We start from the raw sequence: 22443 nt of genomic DNA, 5'->3' as shown, positions 1-22443 counted from the left end.
TGATGCGCCTATTAACTATTCAACATTTTTATTATTAAGTCCCATTTATAATAAACATGAATATGTATGACAATAAACACCTGGCATCTAAATGACTGTATTCGATTAAAATCCCTCTTGTGGTGTTGTAATGGTACCAGATTAATGTCTCTATATTGCCGAATGGGATATCGTGCAAGAAAAAATGTAACGCAATACATCTCTTTGTTTCTCTAAATAAGTTTTAAAAAAATTTTAATTATTAAATATTTTGATTTTCCAACTGCAAAACAATCCTGTTTTTGCAAGCTATAAATTGAAAGGTGTAGAAACATATATTAATCATACTGATATTATTACACGGAAGCAAGGTAACGGTTTCAGAATAGGAAGATAGAATGGCTTCAAGTACTAAATTCATTTTAATGCTTGTGATCAGCAGCTCCATCGTTATTAGCCACTGTATAGGTAAGAATACTTCCTTTCCTATCATGAAAAACATTTATAAAATATAGTAGGTTAGTTCTCCACAAAAGGGTACTACAGACTGCATTTAAAGCATATTATTCAATTTTGTTGTAGTTATTAAATTATTTCTTGTGAAAGTAAGATGCAAAATATGAATTCAAATTGAAAGTCTACAATGGACACTATATTATTTCAAGGTTAAGAGGTATCATTATACATTTGAAATGGTCTCTGAACCTGATTTAATTTTACATAATATACGGATTGCTACAACAACCAACCAACTATAACCAATGTTTACGGATGTTTGCTACTCTGTTTCAAAATCAAAAGCTTTTTAAAAGACTGTATATAAATTGATAGTTCATAGATAACGAAACTTAAAAAGTAGAAAAACGATACAGGTCTGTGTCCTTGCTTTTATGATATAAGACATTAAAATATTTGGCGGGAAATGATTTTTTCCCTAGATTTTTTATATATTTATCATTGGCACTTTTTTTCTTTAAAAAAAACTTTTAAAACAAAATCACGGATTCTATAAGATTTTCAAAAATTGCTTTTTTACTACATGTATATGTAATTAAAAAATGTTACAATAAAATTTTAATGACAATACATCTATAAAACCAGGGGATTCCGAATATCTGATAAAAACTATAAAAGAAGAGTTGCGAACATCATTAATGCCCAGTAACGATACAGTGTTGATCCAACGGTGATTTCTTTTTTCAACGGAAATTTGCATATAAGCAATTTTACCTGATCAATTCAAATATGTAATGATGAATATACCTTCAATTGCTACATGTAAATTTAGAGATGAATGGGGTCGAAATTTGAGATTTTTTTCTATAGAATTGTATTTTGTGAAGATTTCAATCCTTTGAGCAGAGATATCTAACTTTTTGTTTTCAAAAGAAAAATACAAGCAGTTTTTTGTAAAAACATTTGGAATATTGTATTTACATAAGTATGCTCTAAATGTATATACCAATTCTCTGGAAATAATTTATATCTTATTTTTTTCATGATTTTGATAAAACCGGTATTTTTGCTGTATATTTATCTAATTTGACAAAAAATCATTTGTGATTTTTTTCATAAAAAATTGGTACGAATAATCTTCCTGCATTACTTATCCAATTGTCATTTTAAAATTTACATTTGTGATGTAGCTGAACAAGACAAGACAGTTTTAATATAATAATTATCTGTTGAATTCAATTAAAAAAATCAATCTATCATAGTCTCAACTTTATAATATATAATATAATGATCATAGGATTCCATATTGAATATGGTGCGCCTGACTTGCGGAACATTGACTTATTAATTACGTTCAAAACAGGGCTAGTAAAATATTCCTTGGAGTGACTTACTTTACAAGCAATACTGCAGCAGAGGGTAGTTTAGGATACCTGTCATGTTTTTCTAAGCAAAGACTTGAAGTATTAAGATTTTTAAGGCTCCAGTGTCTTAATTTACAGACACACCTAAATAAATTTTAACCTAGTTTAAGCTCCTTTTCGAAAAAGTCATTTTGCACTCTACACCACCACTTCCGGAATGTCCATATATTGGAAAGCGTATGTTTTTCGATAATTCGTTTTTCTTCGCATATATTATCAATTCATAGGAAAAGTCAGAGAAAGTTTTAAATACATGTACTAAATAAATATATGCACTTCATTGAGTATATATGATATATTGACATCATATTATTTTCCTCTTTTTAATAGTAAATCGTTCTATTTTTGTGTATAGTAGATATATTTTATCTTCTCAGAATGTCACAAAACCTGGTTGGAATAATGCTTGTTATACTTGTTTAAAACAAAATAAAAGTCACGGAAACCGAAAACCCGAAAAACAAGTTTGAAAACGGTCTAAAATTTAAAAAAAAATTAAGTGTAACCAATATCTAGTTATATGTCTAAACTAGAAACGCTGAAACAATAAAAGATGTTATAAGGGAGCTACCATTTGATTTGATTTTTAAGGAGGGGGGGGGGGGGGGGGGGGGGGGGGGGGCTAGGATGAAATTTGAAAAAAGGCAGGACAGGAGTTTGAGTAAAAAAAAGGCAGGATGAGCAACTTGTCAAAAAAAAAAGGCAGATGGCAATTTATGTAAAAAAAGTCAGGATAAACTAACAAAAAAAAGGCAGGACCGAATAGAGTGAAAAATAAAAAGGCAGGACAGAGATTACAACTAAAAAAAAAAGCAGGACAACATTTTTCATCCTAGCTCCCCCCTAAAAATCAAATGGTAGCTCCCTAATATACAATAGTACATTAAAATCATTTCAGGTACATTCTGTAATACATGTGTACTTCCTTGCAGAAAACATTGACCCGTGTATTTATGCTATTTATACTTTTATAAATCGCAATTGCAGCCTGCTGTTTATCAAATAATGGTTAAGACACATTGTATAATTTAGTCTAGATAAAAAGGAACATATAGTTTTCCATACCTTGCCAATATGCCATACGATAATCAGCTATGCAATGAAAGTGGAGTCCAAGCAATTATTAGCTACGCAATTAAGTGAAGTTTATGCAATTATCAGCTATGCAAATAAGCGAAGTCCATGCTATAATCATCTATGCAATTAAGTGAACTCCATGCAATAGTCAGATCTTTAATTAAGTGAAGTCCATGCAATAATCAGCTATAAGATTAAGTGAAGTCTATGTAATAATCAGCTATGCAATTAAGTGAAGTCCATGCAATAATCAGCTATGCAATTAAGTGAAGTCCATGCAATAATCAGCTATGCAATTAAGTGAAATCCATGCAATAATCAGCCGCGTAATTAGGTGGAGTCAATGCAATAATCAGATGTGTAATTAAGTGGAGTCCATGCAATAATCAGTTATGCAAATAAGCGGAGTCAATCAATGCAATAATCAGTTATGCAAATAAGCGGAGTCAATCAATGCAATAATCAGTTGTTTAATTCAATGGAGTCCAAACTCCATGCAATAATCAGGTATGCAATTAAGTGTTGTCTACTTTATTAAAAAAGAACAATGTTAATATTTTATCCGTAGCAACTAAAAATAAATTTTGTATAATTTCAGGTATGCCAGGAAATGAAATACATAGACGGAGAATCTGTGATTCTTTAGAGTCGATGTTTCCCAAGTCGTATTGTCAAGAAAAAATTGAAATGCAATATGTAATGTGTAGTGAATGCGGTCTATATGATACTTTAAGGTGTGAGCGGTATAAGTGTCAAAACATATGATGTTTCCGAAGAAGATAACAAGAAGATCAGATGCTAGTGCTGTAAACATGGGCAATTAACTGTATAATAGTCATGGAAGAATCTTGTTTTGTTATAACATCTGATATTTGAAAATAAAAAAAGTTTTTGAGATATGCATGTTCTTGTTTATCTAAAACAATAAGTTAATCAAATGACAAAAAAAAAAAACCAAAATTGGGTCAGGTGAGTTAAAAATGCAAATATGTGGTATAATTCCAAATAAGAAAACTTTCCACCACCGACAAAATAACGTAGACGTCAGTAACTATAGGTCACCGTACGGCCTTGAACAATGAGCAAAACCAACACCACATAGGAAACTATAAAAGGCCGCGACATGACAGAGGTAAAACAATTCAAACGAGAAAAGCAGAGGACTGATTTATGTACAAAACAATAAATGAAAAACAAATATGATAAACAGAAACAAATGGCATCCTCTGAATTACAGGATCCTGACTTGGGACAAGGTCATGTAAAATCCGGCGGGGTTGAACATGTTTGCAGGCGCCCCCTAACCTGGGACAGTAGTGTAACAGCACCACAAAAGAACAACATATAAAATCAGTGGAAAAAGATTTGACTAAAAGGTCAACACAAAGCACACAAAACAAAAACAACTAACAAAAAACCTCAAGTCACACAGTACCGAACTGAGAGTATTCCCCGGTACCGGAAGCTAGTTCAAAACCAATAAAAACTAACAAAAAATTATGTCTCCAAGACAATATCAATCAGTGCACATCAAACGGATTTAGTATAAGGACGTTATAAACAGTCAAAGAAAAACATGACCATGTGCAATGCCGAAATATAAGTATCGACATAATGTAGGACCATAAATGCTCAATTCTGTGTAGCAATATATTAGTTATGTTTTAATTAAATTGAAAAAACAAATTAATGTTTGTACCAATAAAATCAATATTCAAAAATCGTATTTCATTATTAAACTGATAACCTTTCAGAATACATAGTTTAAATTAAAAAATAAAATAACAAAAATACTGAACTCCGAGGAAAATTCAAAAAGGAAAGTCCATAATCAAATGGCAAAATCAAAAGCTCAAACACATCAAACGAATGGATAATAAATGTCATATTCCTGACTTGGTACAGGCATTTTCTTATGTGGAAAATGGTGGATTAAACCTGGTTTTAAAGGTAGCTAAACCTCTCACTTGTTTGACAGTCGCATCAAATTCCATTATATTGACAATGATGTGTGAACAAAACAAACACAATAGGTAAAAATATCACAAATAGGGGTACAACAGCAAAGGATCGATAAGTTTACACGGATCGTATATAAATTTACTGGCTCTATAAAAAACATCACCGACAAATATAAGGATGTAATATCCCGTTTGTAATAAGTTTTCTAAGGTACAACCAAACTGTCTAACCGAATCTTGGTATCTATAACTGAATTTAGTAGAAGTTTAAGTAATTTGATATATCGAAATCACCGACTTCATTATTTACCAGTGATGCATAGATTAGTACGTTCATTGAAATTTAAGTACAGACACAGGCATAGCTAACGAATAGGGTTACAAAAATCTTTATTTTTGTCGTAAATGTTTGTATAGAGGTCCTCATATGAAACTGATATATCTAAGTATAGGAAATGGCTGTTTATACAAAATGTATTTGATTTATTTCAAGTCTTTTCCATTAAGGTCAATTTACTAGGTTCACTTGAATAAATGACAATTCTATACCTTCTGACGTAGCTCCCCATCCAGTCACTACACAATATTTTCCATAGAAGTCACTACTTGGTAATAATGTCACACAAATAGGAGCCACAGCCACATTTTCAACAACGGGTGTCGATAGTCTTACAATGGCAATGTCATTGTGTAGCAGAAATGGTGAGTAGTCTGGGTGTGAAATAATTTGTTTTACATCATATGTCTTCTGATATTGTTCTAGTGCAGATCGTGAATGAACTCCAACATCTATTGTCCATTCTACAGGCAGAGTTCTGAAGAAGAAATTGTTCCATTGAAATATTCTTCCTCCCGAATGTATCATTAGCAGTACACCCATTCATAACCTATTTTATTAAAGTGTACTCTTTACCTCCATTGTGTACTTTCAGCGTTCATTATAATTGGAATTGTTCATATGCATATACTTCAAAATCTAGTACTTATGATAACCAAAGACTGGAGATATTTTTCATGTGTAAATGCCATTGAAAGTAGTATCGTTTTCATACAGAATTAGAAAATAAATTTACCCATCAATACACTGTGCAGCAGTCAACACGATTAGCTCCCCTGTAGAGTTTATTTTCACTAAGGAACCGCTACATGTCAATGGATGATCTCTAAATCTGAGAACAACCTAAAGGATAAGAGAAAAATAGTCTTCACTGTTCTTATTAAATAAATTCCAGAAAAGCAGTAAAGTAACTGAGCTACAACTCTGAAGACCAACTTCTGTAAAGAGTAACTTCATTGTGCAGTTGATTCTATTCACGTAATTTTCTTTTTGTCCTTCACGTGAATACGTAAATCAAAATTGATTTGTTCCAAGATGACAAGAAACTAGCAGAAAATTCACAATGCAATTCATTTTCGGATTACTTGTTTCTATGTTTACCACGAAACGGTTAAATAAATGTGTCTTCTCGTATTTTATACCGCATCGGTGGTCTCGTGGTAGCGTGTTCGCATCGAGTACGGGAGATCGTTGGTTAGGTCGGGTAAAACCAAAAAGTTCAAAATCGATATTTGCTGCTTCTCCGCTAAGCATGCAAAATTTAGGAGTAAGAACAAAGTTAAGTCGGCTCGGAGTTAGAATAATAGGTCAAGGTAGATGAACTGTTTACCTTGTGAACTAGCACGTATCAAAATCCGGCTCAGCGTGGCGCTCTATTAGTACAAGGCAAAGTTTATTTTAAGAATCGAATGCTTCTTTTTGTAAATTCATTGGGGTGTAAAAGCGTTGACCGAAGTACATTTTGTATTTTTTCATTCTAAAAATGTGCGCACGGTCAACGCTTTTACAACCCTGTAAAATTACTAAAAGAAGCATTCAATACTTATAATTACATTTTTTTTCTAGGATCATAAAAACACGATTTCTATCAAGTTTTTCTTTTATTTACATGTGCACTTTATTGTGGAAGCTCGTGTCATCATGCATGTTACATTCATTTTAAAATGAAGGTTACTTTCAGAATGACGCGAGATTGCTGTTAGCCAATCAAAATAACGTATTATAATGAAACATAAATGTAATGTAATTATACTCATATCACATTATCATACTCTCGTCCTGAATATGCAGTTAATTTGCCACTGGACGTTAAACAACAATCAAACCATGTATTAAAGCGGCTAATAAAGTAACGGGTGATTGACAAAATGTTGCGGTTTAACCAAATCAATAATTTGTTTCAAAAAATCTGAAGAACTAGACTATTCCTTTGTACGAAGAATTTAAACAATTTTATTGTCATATAAATCATATCATATGATTTGTGACTAAAACAAACAAAACATAGTATAATATAAATGACAAGAAGAAAACATGTATAATTATAATGAACAAACTTATTAATACATATATATACATATGTATATAATATAATAGTTTATAATTCAATTATGAGTCCCCTACACTTAGTACTAATGACTGCTTTATAAAGGAACCTATGCTCTCTACCTGTTTTTGTGTTGATGGGCTGAGAATTTTTTTTAATTTTAACATGATAATTTAGGTCATTAAAATTTTCAATGCAATCTGCCTCAATCATTTTTTTAATAAACGCTTGTTGAGTTTTTCCTGCAATAAAAATGAAAATGTTTCTCATCCTCAATTATATTGCAAGAGTGTCTCCCTTTTTAAATAAGTAAATTATGATCACTTAATCTAAACTTGGTTTATGTTTTTCGTAAATTGTTTGGCTATAAATTAGGCCGTTAGTTATCTCAATTGAATTGTTTTATATTTTTCTATTTGGTTTGTATTTTTACATTTTTCAATATGCTTGAAATCAATGTAACATGTGCTTCCTTTGCGATACTTTTTATACAAATATACCATGTGTAACATCCTGATGAGTCAAGATTTTTTTATCGTGTGAATGCCTCGTGCAATAAGGGATTTGTACAATTATTTAAGAAAACTTTAAACCTTTTCAATTCTAAAGGATAACATTAGGGGAGGGTGAGGGTACATTATATTGGGGCTTTCTTTACTAGTTCTTCTGAGCTATGGTTAAGAATACCTTTGCATTTAATTAGAAAACAATACCTAAAAATTAGAAGATCGTCTGCAAACATAAGCCAATCTACCTCAGAAGAAACTCATTTTAAAGGATACTATCATGTTTTAAGAGTTCACTTTCAATCTCATTTCTAAAAAGATAAAAGAAAGAGGGGCTTAAAGAATCTCCTTGTTTCACTCCTTTTGATATTTCAAAAAATTCTAAGTGCTGATTTTGCACTTTAATGGCTGATTTAGTTTTAATATATTGTTGTTTAATTATGTTATAAAAAAAATTTACGAACCCCGATGTTAAATTATTTATACAGAAGGGCTTTTTCTCCATACAGAGTCAAAAACCTTCCTACAAAGCGTGCATATATTTTCTTTTTATTCTTATGTAAATATTTATTTATTATTGACTGCAGCACAAAGATGAAAAACCATACTCACTTTTATGTTTTGTCCATATACTCTATTTGATTGATTTCAATTATTCAGAATGTTGTTACATATACATTTAAGCGATTTTTAAAAACATCAAGGTTTATACTTTCGAAAATATTTAATACCGATGTTTTTTTTATCTGAAACTTTGAATTATCGTGCTAAAAATATCGAGATAATGTAAGACTTATGCGTGAGAAGGTTTTTTCGTATTGCGTATGCATGACTTATCGCCATTGGGTGTTAAGCATACACAAATCTATCAATAATCAAGTGGGGTCCAATTGTGTTATCTTATGTTATCCATATATACACTAGTATTGGCCTGTGGTCCATCGACGTGGGTTTAACATACCTGCCAAGGCCAACTATGTGGAACGGCCTCTCTACCACCAATGATTTTAGAACTTTGTCCGTTCACAGGCCACGTGTGAGGTTGATATGTCTGTACACCACATTGACCTGACTGCTGTCCAATCGTGCCTAAAACCGATGTCATTCAAAATAAAATAAAAAACGGATAACGATAGAAAAACAATGGCACAAAAATGTTTGCACAATTAAATATTTTTCATATTAATGCAAACATTTATAATATTATTAACTTAATGTTTTTGGAATCTTTAGTTTTAAAGGCAATGTTTGTGTAAATTTAAGTGGCCCATTTCACTTACACGGAAGATTTTTATTTAATTGGTGTGGGTTCCACCCTTCTTTATCTTCGGTAAAAATGATTAACAATTGATTAGAACTCTAGGCCTAAACAACCTTGGAAGTTCATTCATCGCCACCAGGCTGAAATTGTATTCAAATATTATGTTTCCGATTTAAATTAAAATTATTTTAATTGTATAATTGTATTTAAATAGACAATTATACCAATATCATTTAGAAAAAATATAGCATCTGAATGGAAATTTATACAAGTTGTATGCTCTTATGGTTTTCTTTTCAGTTATAGCGTATTTATTTAGATGACTTCTCTGATGTGTGCTACATCATTCTCTCAATTTAAGGTCAGTTTGTATAATAAGATTTTAATAAGACGCATGTCAACTATAATATTCTTGGCCCCCATTGCTTTCTTCGTTATATTTTTCACCTTCAAACATTAATTGGCGCGGGGTCAATATACTGTTATTTACATATTAGACGGTACTAGTTACAAGAACTTTGGCTACATCAAATCAGGTACATCATATCTGAGAAACAGGCAATATATGCTCTCAATTTTAAAATCTATCCATAAATATTTTGTATTATTCAAAATTATCAGTCAAAAGATCTTCTACAAGGATCACCAGTTCTTCACCTTTCATTGATACCTGAATTACCTAAATGTATTCTACATAGTTTGATATTGACACCTTTATATATGCGTAGGAACTATTTTGTTTTGGATATGTACTGTTATGTTCTTTTTCACCGCACCGAGTTGGTGGTGTTACATCTTACATAGTCTACCCGAGTATTTGCCCTATATATACGTTATTTCCTGCCAAGATATCTAACATACAGTATATCTCGACGTTCCCCGTGGTTGTCTAAATGTTTCTATTGATTTTTGCACGCTTCAGTGTGATTTTCGGGCTAAATTATGACAGTACATGTTTGATTTCTTTGCCCCATATCCTATCTTTTCTATTTAGAAGAACATTACTTTCGACAAAACAAAAAATAACTAGTAAACATTATTGCATTCAAACGAAAAATATTGAAGTTTAAATGTGTGTGATTTTTTTTTATTGTAATGCCATAATATACACCACTGAGCTATTTGTAGGGTTACTATATGCTACCAATACCGGAAATACTTAGTTTGAAGTTGTAGATTTCCATGTTCAAAGTTGCGAACGGAGGAATACAACTTTAAAAAATTGTAAACGAAGAATTCATATTACTAAGGGCATGTAGTAGAGAGCGTTATATCAAGTCCTATAATTCTCTTTGAAATACTAACTAGATGACGTCTTTACACTAAATCTATTGGATGTTCGATTTGTACGGATTGATATTTTAGTCTTAGATACATGATGTTTTTAGTTGGCTTTGGTAACAGTAACTGCGAGTACTCTCAGATCTGTACCTTGTGTCTTTTTTGTTTTGAGGGATGTATAAATACCATGCCATGTCTTGTCTGTGTTTTTGTTGGATGTTTTTCTTCTTTGTATCGATCTGAATAGTTTAGCCCTTTTCAACTGATTTCTATAGTTTGTTCTTATTTTGTACTGTTACACCACTGTCCAAGGTTAAGGGAGGGTTGGCGACTTCAAACATGTTTAACCCCGCCACATTCTTTATGTTCCCGTCCCAAGCCAGGAACCTGTAGTTCGGTGGTTGTCGTTGGTTCACGCCTGCTGTCATATTTGTTTTTCGTAAATTGCTTTGTTATAAATTATGCCTTAGTTTTCTCAATTGAAATGTTTCACATTTTTCATGCCGGCGTCTTTTAGAGCCGACTGTACGGTATGGGTTTTTTCTTTGTTGAAGGTCGTACGGTTGCCTATAATTGCTTACATTCACTTCATTTGAACTTTGGTGGATAGTTGTCTCATTGACAATCATACCACATCTCCTTGGTCTCTGGTGGATAGTTGTCTCATTGACAATCATACCACATCTCCTTGGTCTCTGGTGGATAGTTGTCTCATTGACAATCATACCACATCTCCTTGGTCTCTGGTGGATAGTTGTCTCATTGACAATCATACCACATCTCCTTGGTCTCTGGTGGATAGTTGTCTCATTGACAATCATACCACATCTCCTTGGTCTCTGGTGGATAGTTGTCTCATTGACAATCATACCACATCTCCTTGGTCTCTGGTGGATAGTTGTCTCATTGACAATCATACCACATCTCCTTGGTCTCTGGTGGATAGTTGTCTCATTGACAATCATACCACATCTCCTTATTTTTATAGAGTATTTTCTGTAGTATTCCTTTAAAAAATAATTTGGAATAACATGTGTTTATTCGTATATTTTTTTCGCTTTTAGTATATATAAAAAAAAAAACAATAAAAAGTGTATAAAACACTTCAATAGATAATTTACCTTTCAAAATAGCTTGAATAATCACTCCTATAAACAGAAATGTTCTCATATCGTCAATATAAGTGAAGACTACACGATCTTATCTGTAAAGGTCAAATAATAACGATATTCTTGTTACAATACCGTTTTAACTAATGACACCATTGAGAATATAAAAAAAACTTACAAGGAACTTATTCAACCTTTAGTACTAGGAGTTTTATTTTTCGGGAATAGAATGTGTTATTGATGGCAACTTATAAATTAATTCACAACTTATCTCGACTCGAGGACAATACACTTAGAAAAAACGTAAAACACTCAAATGCATGAACAGTATTGACTCAAGGACAATACCCATAGGTCATATTTGTCTCTGACTGTTAATGACGTTTTTACACTTAATCCATTGGATGTTGGATGTGTGCTGATTGATACTTTAGTCTTAGATACATGTTTTTTTATTAGTTGTTATTGGCTTTGAACTATCTGTCAGTAACTGCGAGTACTCTCAGATCTGTACTTAATAGGTATAAGAAGATGTGGTATGAGTGCCAATGAGACAACTCTCCATCCAAGTCAAAATTTATAAAAGTAAACCATTATAGGTCAAAGTACGGTCTTCAACACGGAGCCTTGGCTCACACCGAAAAGCAAGCTATAAAGGGCCCCCAAAAAAATTACAAGTGTAAAACCATTCAAACGGGAAAACCAACTGTCTAATCTATATTAAAAACGAGAAACGAGAAACACTTATGAACCACATCAACAAACGACAACTACTGAACATCAGATTCCTGACTTAGGACAGGTGCAAACAATTGCAGCGGGTTTAAACGTTTTAATGGTACCAAACCTTCACCCTTATCTGAAACAATAGTGTAACATCACAACATAGAAAGACACACTATAAAATATCAATTGAAATGGCTTAACTCAATCAAAAGACATATTAATACCAGTGAACATACACTGAACAAATAAATTGATCTATGATACAATATAAATACAAAATAAATAAACTAAGGGAAGAATAATTAAAGTAACATGTTATATCGCTGTGAAAATAATTTTGTTGTTAGGTATACGTGTACAGTTCAAATGGAGAAAGGAAATATTTTCACAAAATAAATAATTTTGATGTTCATAGTACGAAGTGAAAATTTATAGTTATACCAAACACTTATCAAAGATGGTATATAGACCAGATATAACCCTGAATAACATTAAATAACAAAAAAGCAAGACAATTAGTATCAACAGGTCAAATAAACAAGAAAGTATGATTTGAGAGTACTCGCAGTTACTGACAGCTAGTTAAAAGCCAAAACAATTAATAATAAAAAATCATGCATCAGAGACTAATCAACTAAAACACATTCCAGGGATTTAGTATTTTAACGTCATGGGCAGTCAAAGAAGACATGACTAGTGCAATGCCAAAAATAAATGTGTCGACAGGCAGTAGGATAGTTAGGAGTTAACCTTTTTATAGATCAAAATGAACGTGGGTGTGTCTTTATACATCCCGTTTGAAAAGAATACAAATTTAGTTATGTTTTAATTTGCTGATGACAAAATCGATATTAGTGCCAATGTTAACTATATTCAAAGATCTTATTACAACATTGGTAAGATAACCTTTACTAATAAATTTGTTTAAAGGTTCGATAAGTTTACACGGATCACATAGTGATTTCCGCGTTTTAAGTACAATATTACCGTAAAATTTAGGATGTGAAATACCGTTTTTAATCAGTTTTCTACAGGTACAGCCAAATTTACTAATCAAATCTTTGTATCTATGAAAGAATTTATTAAAAGTTTTACGTAATTTATGGTAACGAAATCCCTGACTTCATAATTTACCAGTGATGTATTGATTACGTTCGTTAAAATCTATGACATCACTACACAAACGGGCATAACGAACGAGTTGGGATATATAAACACCGTATGATGGAGCCAAAGGAACATCGCCGTCTAAAAAAGGAAAATTAACAATAGAGAATGAAAAGTCGTCTCTTTTGTCGTAAATTGTAGTATGGAGTTTTCCTTTAGAGATTGAAATGTCCAAATCTAGAAAACGACAACTACTGCTGTTTATGTTAGATTTAGTTAAAGTAAGTTCTTTTGGGTAAATTTCGGTGGTATATTTAGAGAACTCTGGATTATTTTACGAAAAATATCATCTAAATAACGGAAGGTATTGTTAAATGTATCAACCAAATGTAACAATGACGTGTCTTTACTGAGTTTGGTCATAAACTGAGATTCATAGCAATACAGGAATAAATCTGCTATTAAAGGGGCGCAGTTAGTGCCCATAGGAATACCTATTAATAATTGTTTTTGTGTAGGGATGTATGAATAGCCTGCCACATCCTGTCTGTGTTTGTGTGATCTGATGAGTTAAGCCCTTATTAACTGATTTTTATAGTTTGTTCATATGTTGTACTGTTACACCACTGTCCCAGGTTAGGGGAAGGGTTTGGCGCCGGCTAACATATTTAACCCTGCCTTATTTAGTATTTGCCTGTCCCAAGTCAGGATCCTGTAATTCAATGGTTGTCCTTTGTTGCTGTATATCATATTTTCGGGGCCTTTTACAGCTGACTATGTGGTATTGGTTTTGCTCATTGTTGAAGGCCGTACGGTGACCTATAGTTGTGAACTTCTATGTCATTTGGTCTCTGGTGGAGAGTCATCTCATTGGCAATTATCCAACATCTTCTTATTTTATATATACGGAAATCCGCATCCTTGAGGCGGACTTCGGCTGGCCCCTAAACAAAAATGTGTACTAGTTCAATAAAAATGGATGTCACACTAAACTCCAAAACATATAAATGAACTAAAATTATAAAACATACAGGACTTACAAAGGCCAGAGGCTCCTGACTTGGGACAGGCGCAAAAATGCGGCGGGGCTAAACATGTTTTGTGAGATCTCAACCCTCCCGCTATACCTCTAGCCAATGTAGAATAAACAAACATACAGCAATACGCACAGTTAAACTCAGTTTAAAAGAAGTCCGAGTCCGATGTCAGAATAAGTAACAAAAGAAACTAAGCAAAATGACAATGATACATAAATTAACAAAGGACTACTGTTTATGATGGATGAATGGATAGATGGATGGATGGATGATGGATGGATGATTAACGTCCAGCAGCAAATTAAATGCATATTCAGGACGAGAACATGATAATATTGTATGAATATAAACCCTGTATTGTACTAGACCGACACGCCGAGCCAGATTTTTTTTACAGTGCTAGTTCACAAGGTACCAGTCCGCATGAAGACATTCACACTATCCGGACACATTATTCTGACTCCGAACCGACCAGTCTTTGCTCTTACTCCCAAATGCCGCGTGCTGAGCGGAAAGCAGCAAATTTCAATTCTAAAGTCTTTGGTTTGACCCGACAGGGGATCGACTCCACGAACTCCCGCACTCGAGGCGACAACGCTAAAATGACACCACTAGTATAATAATAAAAAAAAGAAAGACAAAATAGAACAATTCTGAAAGATATGTTAAAACCAGCATAACAGCATTATTCGCTAATCAACCAAACTTTATTTATCATCCACGTTGTCAAAACGCACAAAAACACATTTTACTAGTTGTATGTCAGATAAATAAGATCAGAACTAATACGATATCGACCTAGGTTAATATATGGGAAGCTCATATGAAAACAAAAGGCACATAAACACTTATTTAATTATTGTCATTGTTTGTTTAATCACTATCAATTTTATAAACTCATACACTGTATAAGAATTTGAATTGTAATATCGCTTGAAACGTTTTTATACGTCTGTTGTTTCATTATTTATCCAGTCAAGAAATTTATGTACATTTGAATACACAGCCGGAAATCCTTCTCTGGCACATCCAAATCCCCAGCTCACAATACCTGTAAAATTATGTAAATACTCTATGATAAATATTTTACTGATATTTATTATTCACAGTAAGATACAATTAATATCTTCTTCATTAAAATTAAAAAGGAAACACTCGTATTTGACTGGTAGAGGACTCGGTGGCCAAGTGATCCATATAGTCGAACTACTGTATCACTAGCCTTTCAATACTGAGGTTGTGAGTTCGAATCCCACACGTGGCAGGTTCGGGCACTCCGGCTACCTCCGCCATTAAGAACTGACCGCCACGAAATAGCACAATAGGGCTGAAAGTGGCGTTAAACACAAATAAATCAATCAATCAATCAATCAAGTTAATTAAGTTAATTAAGTACTTAGGCATGGTGGCCGTGTGAGTAAGTCATCTACTGATCACCAGAATGTCAACACTGAGGTTGTGGGTTCAAACTCTGCACGAGGAAGGTGCGTTCGGCTCCAATCTTAATTGACTAGGAATATCAATTTTCCTGTCAAAGTTCGGTGGTTCTCTCCGGGTACTCCACCATATAGCCAATAGTGCTAAAAGTAGCATTAAACACCAACAATCAATCAATCAATTACAAGTATGAAATTATTACAGATGCGTTAAAAAGATGCCGTGCTCCTACAGGATTGTAAAAATCTGCTGTGAAATTGACAACACATGGATGGTGTTATTTACTTAGTACACATATATTTACATACCGACCAAATCCCATTGTCCTCGGCTATTTTTACAGGCTAATGGTCCACCATTATCTCCCTATCAAAACAGAGAAATTATAATACAATGATAATACAACACGTCTTCTGGTAACCTTTTATAAGGGAGCTACCATTTGACTTTTATGGGGGGGTGGGGGCTAGGATGAAAAATTTTGTCCTGCATTTTTTTTTAGTTGTAATCTCTGTCCTGCCTTTTTATTTTTCACTCTGTTCGGTCCTGCCTTTTTTTTTATAAAGTTTATCCTGACTTTTTTTTACCTAAATTGTCATCCTGACTTTTTTTTTTTTGGAAGTGTCTCATCCTGCCTTTTTTTTACTCAAAAATCCTGTCCTGCCTATTTTTTTCAAATTTCATCCTAGTCCCCCCATAAATATCAAATGGTAGCTCCCTAAGTTAAAATATCATTTAAAAACAATAACAAAAAAACACACAACATAGTTACACTCTTTTAAGACATTTATAAGTCTTAGACAAAAAATTCAAAGTTTGGATCTGTTTCAGATATATGTCATTATAGACAAACCGCATAAGTCAGCACACTTAATCGTACAAGGTATATATGTACTTATGCAATCGACCTATATTGTTTCGTAAAGAAAAGGCCTTGAATATACCCAACAACAATGACTTGTTCTTTTTTTACTAGTTTTATCTACATGACGGTATAAGTATAAAGGTGATTGATGGACGTTTTTTGTTTGCTTTGATTCTGGAAGTGTTTTTACCCCCCCCCCCCCCCATTCATCAGCAAAATTTATTCTTACACAGTTCACATACACTTACATCCAAATATCTTGTAAGTTAAACATTTATAGTGATTTCAATGTAATTTTACTGATGTTAAAGCATTTAATTCCGTCCCTCTCCGTGATCGACTCTCCCATTCTTTAACATAACTCAGAATGGTAGAGCAGCGGAACATAAAGACTGAATTATTGGGGTGCTCCTATTTGGAAGAAATTCTATATACTATAGTAATCAATCGTATCACTTACCGCACACGCTCCTTCTCCTCCCTGCAGGTAACCAGCACACATCATGCTTTCATCATTATAGGCACCGCCTACATTTGTTAAACACTGTGTATCAGTTAAAACTGGTTTGTAAACTTCTTTGAGTCTATCTGAAGGTTCGCCACCTAGTAAGCAAACAATTTAAACGAGATATAGTCATAACATGCATACATATATCTTACAAAGTCTACCCGAATTATTTTGCAAAGAATTTCGTTCAAACCGGTGCTTGTGGACCGTAAGGACGTCTTAAACATGCATGCAGTGAGGTGAGAGTTGTTTTTGCTCCGTGTTGAAGGCCTCATTGTAGATTTGAGATGAAGAACTGTTCCTTTGTTTTTTATTGTTTTTTACAGTGTGTGTACTGATTTTGTGTCATGGATGGATACCCCATATCCTTTGTTGTTCTATTATATCTGTATCCGAAAAGGGAGGAAATATGATAAGGCCACTTGTTTGGCACCGTGAATTCAAAAATAAAAAAAATATGATATATTAATCAAAAAAATATCTTTCTGATGTTCACAAGAAACTCTGTCAGATATCAATATTTTATATTTTTGAATTTCGACCTATATATTTGCATTTATTGTTTTAGTGTTATTTATTTAGGGTGAAGGTTGGCGCCTATTAAAACGTTTAAACCCGCTGCATTTGTTTGCACCTGTCCTAAGTCAGGAACCTGATGTTCAGTGGTTGTCGTTTGTTGATGTGGTTCATAAGTGTTTCTCGTTTCTCGTTTTTTTTATATAGGTTAGACCGTTGGTTTTCCTGTTTGAATGGTTTTACACTAGTCATTTTTGGGGCCCTTTATAGCTTGCTGTTCGATGTGAGCCAAGGCTCCGTGTTGAAGGCCGTACTTTGACCTATAATGGTTTACTTTTACAAATTGTGACTTGGATGGAGAGTTGTCTCATTGGCACTCATACCACATCTTCTTATGTCTATTAAACGACATACTGCGAAAACTGACAAAAAATAGTTTTATTTATAGAGCTTGTCATTAATATTTAAATATGAGTTGAAGGCGAACCCTAAAAGTTAAGACGTGTGTTACAAAATGTATATTACAAAGATGTTCAATATTTCCAGACTATGTGTAAATTTGACATTTTTCGGACAATTTCAACATCTGTATGGTGTCACAGTGACATCACAGCTGACATTTATTTTTCCAAATAGAGATACAAAATTTGAGAAAATCAAGAAATACTAGTAATAATAGTCATAGTTTGTAGCCATGTTAGCTTATCAAATGAGTCAATATTTTTATTTTCTTAACACCTTTCATCTTATTCATGGTAATATGGTAAAGTTCAGACCGTATTTGCTCAATCTTGAATTTTGGACCAAATAATCATAGTGGCATCATTTTAAAGAGAGTTTACACCTGATCACCACCCGGTTAATTCCAATAGAGTAGACCGAAATACGTTGTGTACATAAATATCTGTTCAAGTACTTCTTACACTAAGTAGAAGTTTCATACGATTCCGATATTTTGATTGGCCGATGCATTCCAAAACTTATATTTTATTTCCGAATATAATGCAACATATATAACTAGACGAACGTGTCATAAATGCATGGACAAATACACGAAAGGCTTGATTTAAGTCGTAATTTCACGGTTGTAGCATTAACATGTAATTATAAGAATAGACTATTTTCATATTACCGACTTTTGACTCCGGATTATATGATTTGTCGACTGGTTACCTTGGACATCATGGTACTCGGTCTAGTAAGAGCAACCAAAATAAGTAAAATCAAACATATAATCGGTGTAATTTGAGGGGAAAGTTTATTTTTTTCCGATGATTTTGTATTGAAAAAAAAATGTTAAGCAGGTAATTTCCCCCCAAAATTGTACCGATTGAACGCTTGGTTTTACTTCTTTAGCTTGCTCTTACCTGACTTGGTACCATGATGTCCAAGGTAACCAGTCGACAAATTATATAATCCGGAGTCAAAAGTCGGTAATATGAAAATAGTCTATTGAATGCCTCTTTTTTGTAATTACATAGAGTTGTAAAATCGTTGAACCTGTGCATTTTTTTTAGTATGCAGCGCTTCATATATACAAAATGAGCTTCGGTCAACGCTTTGACTTCCCCCCAAAATAAAAAAATAAAGAATTATATAAGTCTTATATAAAAAGTTTCATATTTTGTCGAACAAAATTGAAAAAATGTAAACCATTAAACTAAAAATTAATCCTAGGAAGAGTACCTTCAACTGTTGCACCCCACCCAGTGACAACACAGTCTTGTCCCCAGAAATCACTGCTTGGCAATGTAGTAACACAAATTGGATAAGCGGTATTTCCTTCTGCTATTGGCTGAGACAATTTCATGATAGCTACGTCATTTTCAAGATAAAATGGACTGTAATTCTGATGAACTATGAACTCCCTAACATTATAAGTTTTCTGTTCAGGTTCTAATGCTGATCTAGAGTGGACTCCTACGTCTACTTTCCAATCTGCTGCAACTGATCTACAGCATATACAATATGAAATTTATATATATGTGTCAACCGAAACGAAAATCAAATGATCCTGCAATTTTTTTGTATACAATTTCATTACATAGAAGTTGCATAAGATTCCGAAATTTTTATTGGTCGAGGCATTCCAAAATTTTTCGTATAAAATGCAAAATCTATGACTGCACGGCCTCTCTGTGAGAACGTCAAAACAATGCACAGAAAACCAAACGAAAGGCTTGATTAAACTCTTAATTCTAGTTGTAGCATTTAACATTTAGGCATTTAACATTTAGTTATTATAATAAGTTTTTTTGGGGTACTTTTATAGGTTTGTAAAAGCGTTGAAAGTGTGCACATTTTTAGTATGAAGCGCTTTTGACTGTTGATATTTAGAAGTTTCATTTACTTTAGTATAGTGGCAAGATGTTTATATGCAACAACTTACCCATCAACGCACTGAGCACCAGTAAGAACAAATAGACGACCAGATTGTGCTCTTACCAATGACCCACCGCACGTCAGAGGATTATCTCTAAATCGTAAATCTACCTACAATTTATAAAAACAATTCTACATTATTATCAAATCACACACACTGCATTGTCTCTGTAAAAAAATATACCAATAAACCGTCAAGTAAAGGTTTATGTTGCCATAATAGTTGGAATACAACTTCTTAGTATATCATGTAAGTAGACATACATGTATTCCTAATTCAATTATATTTTGTACTTTTTAAAGATTGGGAATATAAACAAAATAAGATGTAGACATATATTTTTGATCAATGAAAGAAATGAAAACATGATAAAAATTCCGAAGTCTGTATTTAAAGGCTTGACTATTACATTTATGATTTTATCTACACAGGAAAAATTGCAACATATGTTTTTCATATGTTTTCCATATGTTTTTCATATGTTCGAAAACATATGTTTTCATGTCGGGCCTAAACATATGTTTACATATGTTTTCAAACATATGAAAAACATATGTTAAACATATGAAAACATATGGTGCAATTTTTCCTATGTAGAAAAAGAAAATAACTTTTTTGCTATCTGTACTTACAAATGTAACACCGTGTGATTTAGAAAAAGTATATACCTGCCATGGCCAACTGTGGGGTACTGCTTCCCTACCACCGACTATCCGTGAGCTCGGCAGTGGATACGTGTGAGGTGCATACGTCTGATTCCCGCAATTACTCTGTCCTGTGTGTAAAACATTGAAAATCGTTAAATATTTTTTTAAACCACAAAAGGAGAAATGCCGTCTGATTATTTTTCAATGTACACAATAAATAAAAAGCTTTCATACTTGATATTTTCCATCATGTTATTTTCTGAACGATAAATTTGATTTACAATTATTGCGGGAGTTATAGGACTTCGAAGCATGTGATCTCGTAAATTCATCTCGATGTTAGGTCACCGTGGTTTTTAAATTGATACCTTTAAATGGACACAAAGAAGACTATTTTAAAGCACAAAGCAGTACACAGAAGAATCTTATTTCCCAAAATCTCGGAGGTAATTACAAAATGTTAAAACTGTGATGATAATGTTAATCTGTGTAGCTGTCGTACATGTATAACATACGGTATCATTTCAACAATTACGTTCGTCAGTTACACATCGGCCGGGGTATTTCGTCAGTTACACATCGGCCGGGGTATTTCGTTGCGACATTGCGATCGTCCTTACCTTTAACTTAGGATTAGATATAGATGCAGTCTAAATTTATGAGTCCTTGATGTATTTATTTCGGGTTTTTTTTTTACCTTGACCTCACATGATCGGAACATATCAAACCGGCGCACATTGATGATACATTTTTGTGTATCCAAATTTCTTTTAAACATAGATAATACAAAATGACGCGTAGAAATTAATTTTAACATAAAATTCTATATAATGCATATTTAGTCAATGTTAATTTTAATGTAGACAAAATAAATTTTAATTGACAAAAGATAAACTGAACACCATTTAATTACTACTCTTTGTGTTTCATAAAAAGGCTAAAAATTCGATAAACATACCATTTACCAATGTAAATCCTAAAATAATTAGTACTAGCGGCCTCATCTTGTTAGTGGTTCGACTATGTACCTGAATAAGACCACTGCCTTATCTTTATTATCACAAGTAACACGTATAGAGGCTATAAGGGGCAAATATTTAAAATTATCACGTTTTTTTAAATTTGTATAGTAATCAAACAAGGTTATAACCCCAGTTGTCTGTTTAAGGACTATGTTGTAATCGTTACCTAGCGGAGCGAAACTTCAGTATGATAGACTTTAGGTACCCCGGAAGGATAACCAGTTCCCGTTGAACATGTTAAATGACACAAAGTGCAGTATAATACTTTCAACAGGTTCAGCATTTTTCAAATCTTGCTGTCTTTCCATTTACAAAAGTTATAAAATAAAATCATGATAGTGTTCACGGCACGGTATTATGATTTGAATGACTTTTATGGAGTATCTGTGTCGCAAATTACCACTTGTCGTAGCCCGGCAATCGGTGATGATGGGTGTGTTTAACGACCATGACTGGCTGTACAGCCCTCGCACGGTCGGTAAAATCGGCAATCCTCGGGTAAATACTCTTTCTTTCGGAATCGGTCGAGTTTTTACTCAAGTGTTATTGTTGATACAACCCCGTTCCTTTTCAGAGATTGCGTCATCAACAAAACCGATTTCCATCCGATTTATACTTGCAATGAACAACAAAACGGGTGCCACTAGTTTTGCAGAACTGGTGACCTTTCCGGAACATGATATCCTCACATATTTACAAATTGAAAATTCCTACATAGCATATGACCTTATTCTAAAATATAGAAAAATCATTTACT

General features: G+C 33.1%; 1 protein-coding gene and 1 long non-coding RNA gene across 2 annotated transcripts; one reads left to right on the top strand and one right to left on the bottom strand.

The window, feature by feature from the left end:
- The first annotated feature begins 307 nt into the window (after positions 1-307).
- On the top strand, positions 308-3835 carry LOC127708426 (uncharacterized). Its single transcript, XR_007985273.1, has 2 exons — positions 308-447; positions 3535-3835. It is a non-coding gene; the product is annotated as an uncharacterized LOC127708426 (long non-coding RNA).
- Positions 3836-5405: 1570 nt separating this feature from the next.
- LOC127708167 (chymotrypsin-C-like) lies at positions 5406-21707 on the bottom strand. Its single transcript, XM_052213009.1, has 10 exons — positions 21623-21707; positions 20686-20792; positions 20024-20127; positions 19321-19586; positions 17071-17213; positions 16054-16111; positions 15259-15359; positions 8749-8862; positions 5971-6077; positions 5406-5712 (listed from the first exon to the last, which is right to left on the bottom strand). The coding sequence occupies exons 1-10, from the start codon at positions 21666-21668 to the stop codon at positions 5406-5408; spliced, it is 1353 nt and encodes a 450-aa protein (XP_052068969.1). The 5' UTR covers positions 21669-21707.
- Between the last annotated feature and the right edge of the window lie 736 nt (positions 21708-22443).

Source organism: Mytilus californianus, unplaced genomic scaffold, assembly GCF_021869535.1.
Source record: "Mytilus californianus isolate M0D057914Y unplaced genomic scaffold, xbMytCali1.0.p SCAF_7, whole genome shotgun sequence".
NCBI classification, from domain to species: domain Eukaryota; kingdom Metazoa; phylum Mollusca; class Bivalvia; order Mytilida; family Mytilidae; genus Mytilus; species Mytilus californianus.
Note: the sequence above shows the minus strand (reverse complement) of the source record. Positions and strands in the feature narration are given on the sequence as shown.

Bases quoted from the DNA above. Each gene is read 5' to 3' on its own strand.
- LOC127708167 (XM_052213009.1), bottom strand. From the start codon at position 21,668: ATGAGGCCGCTAGTACTAATTATTTTAGGATTTACATTGGTAAATG. The intron at 19,587-20,023 runs GTAAGTTGTTGC...TATATGCTGTAG, and splicing joins GGTGCTCAGTGCGTTGATGG to ATCAGTTGCAGCAGATTGGA. The intron at 6,078-8,748 runs GTATGTTAAACC...CTTATCCTTTAG, and splicing joins CACATAGTTGGCCTTGGCAG to GTTGTTCTCAGATTTAGAGA.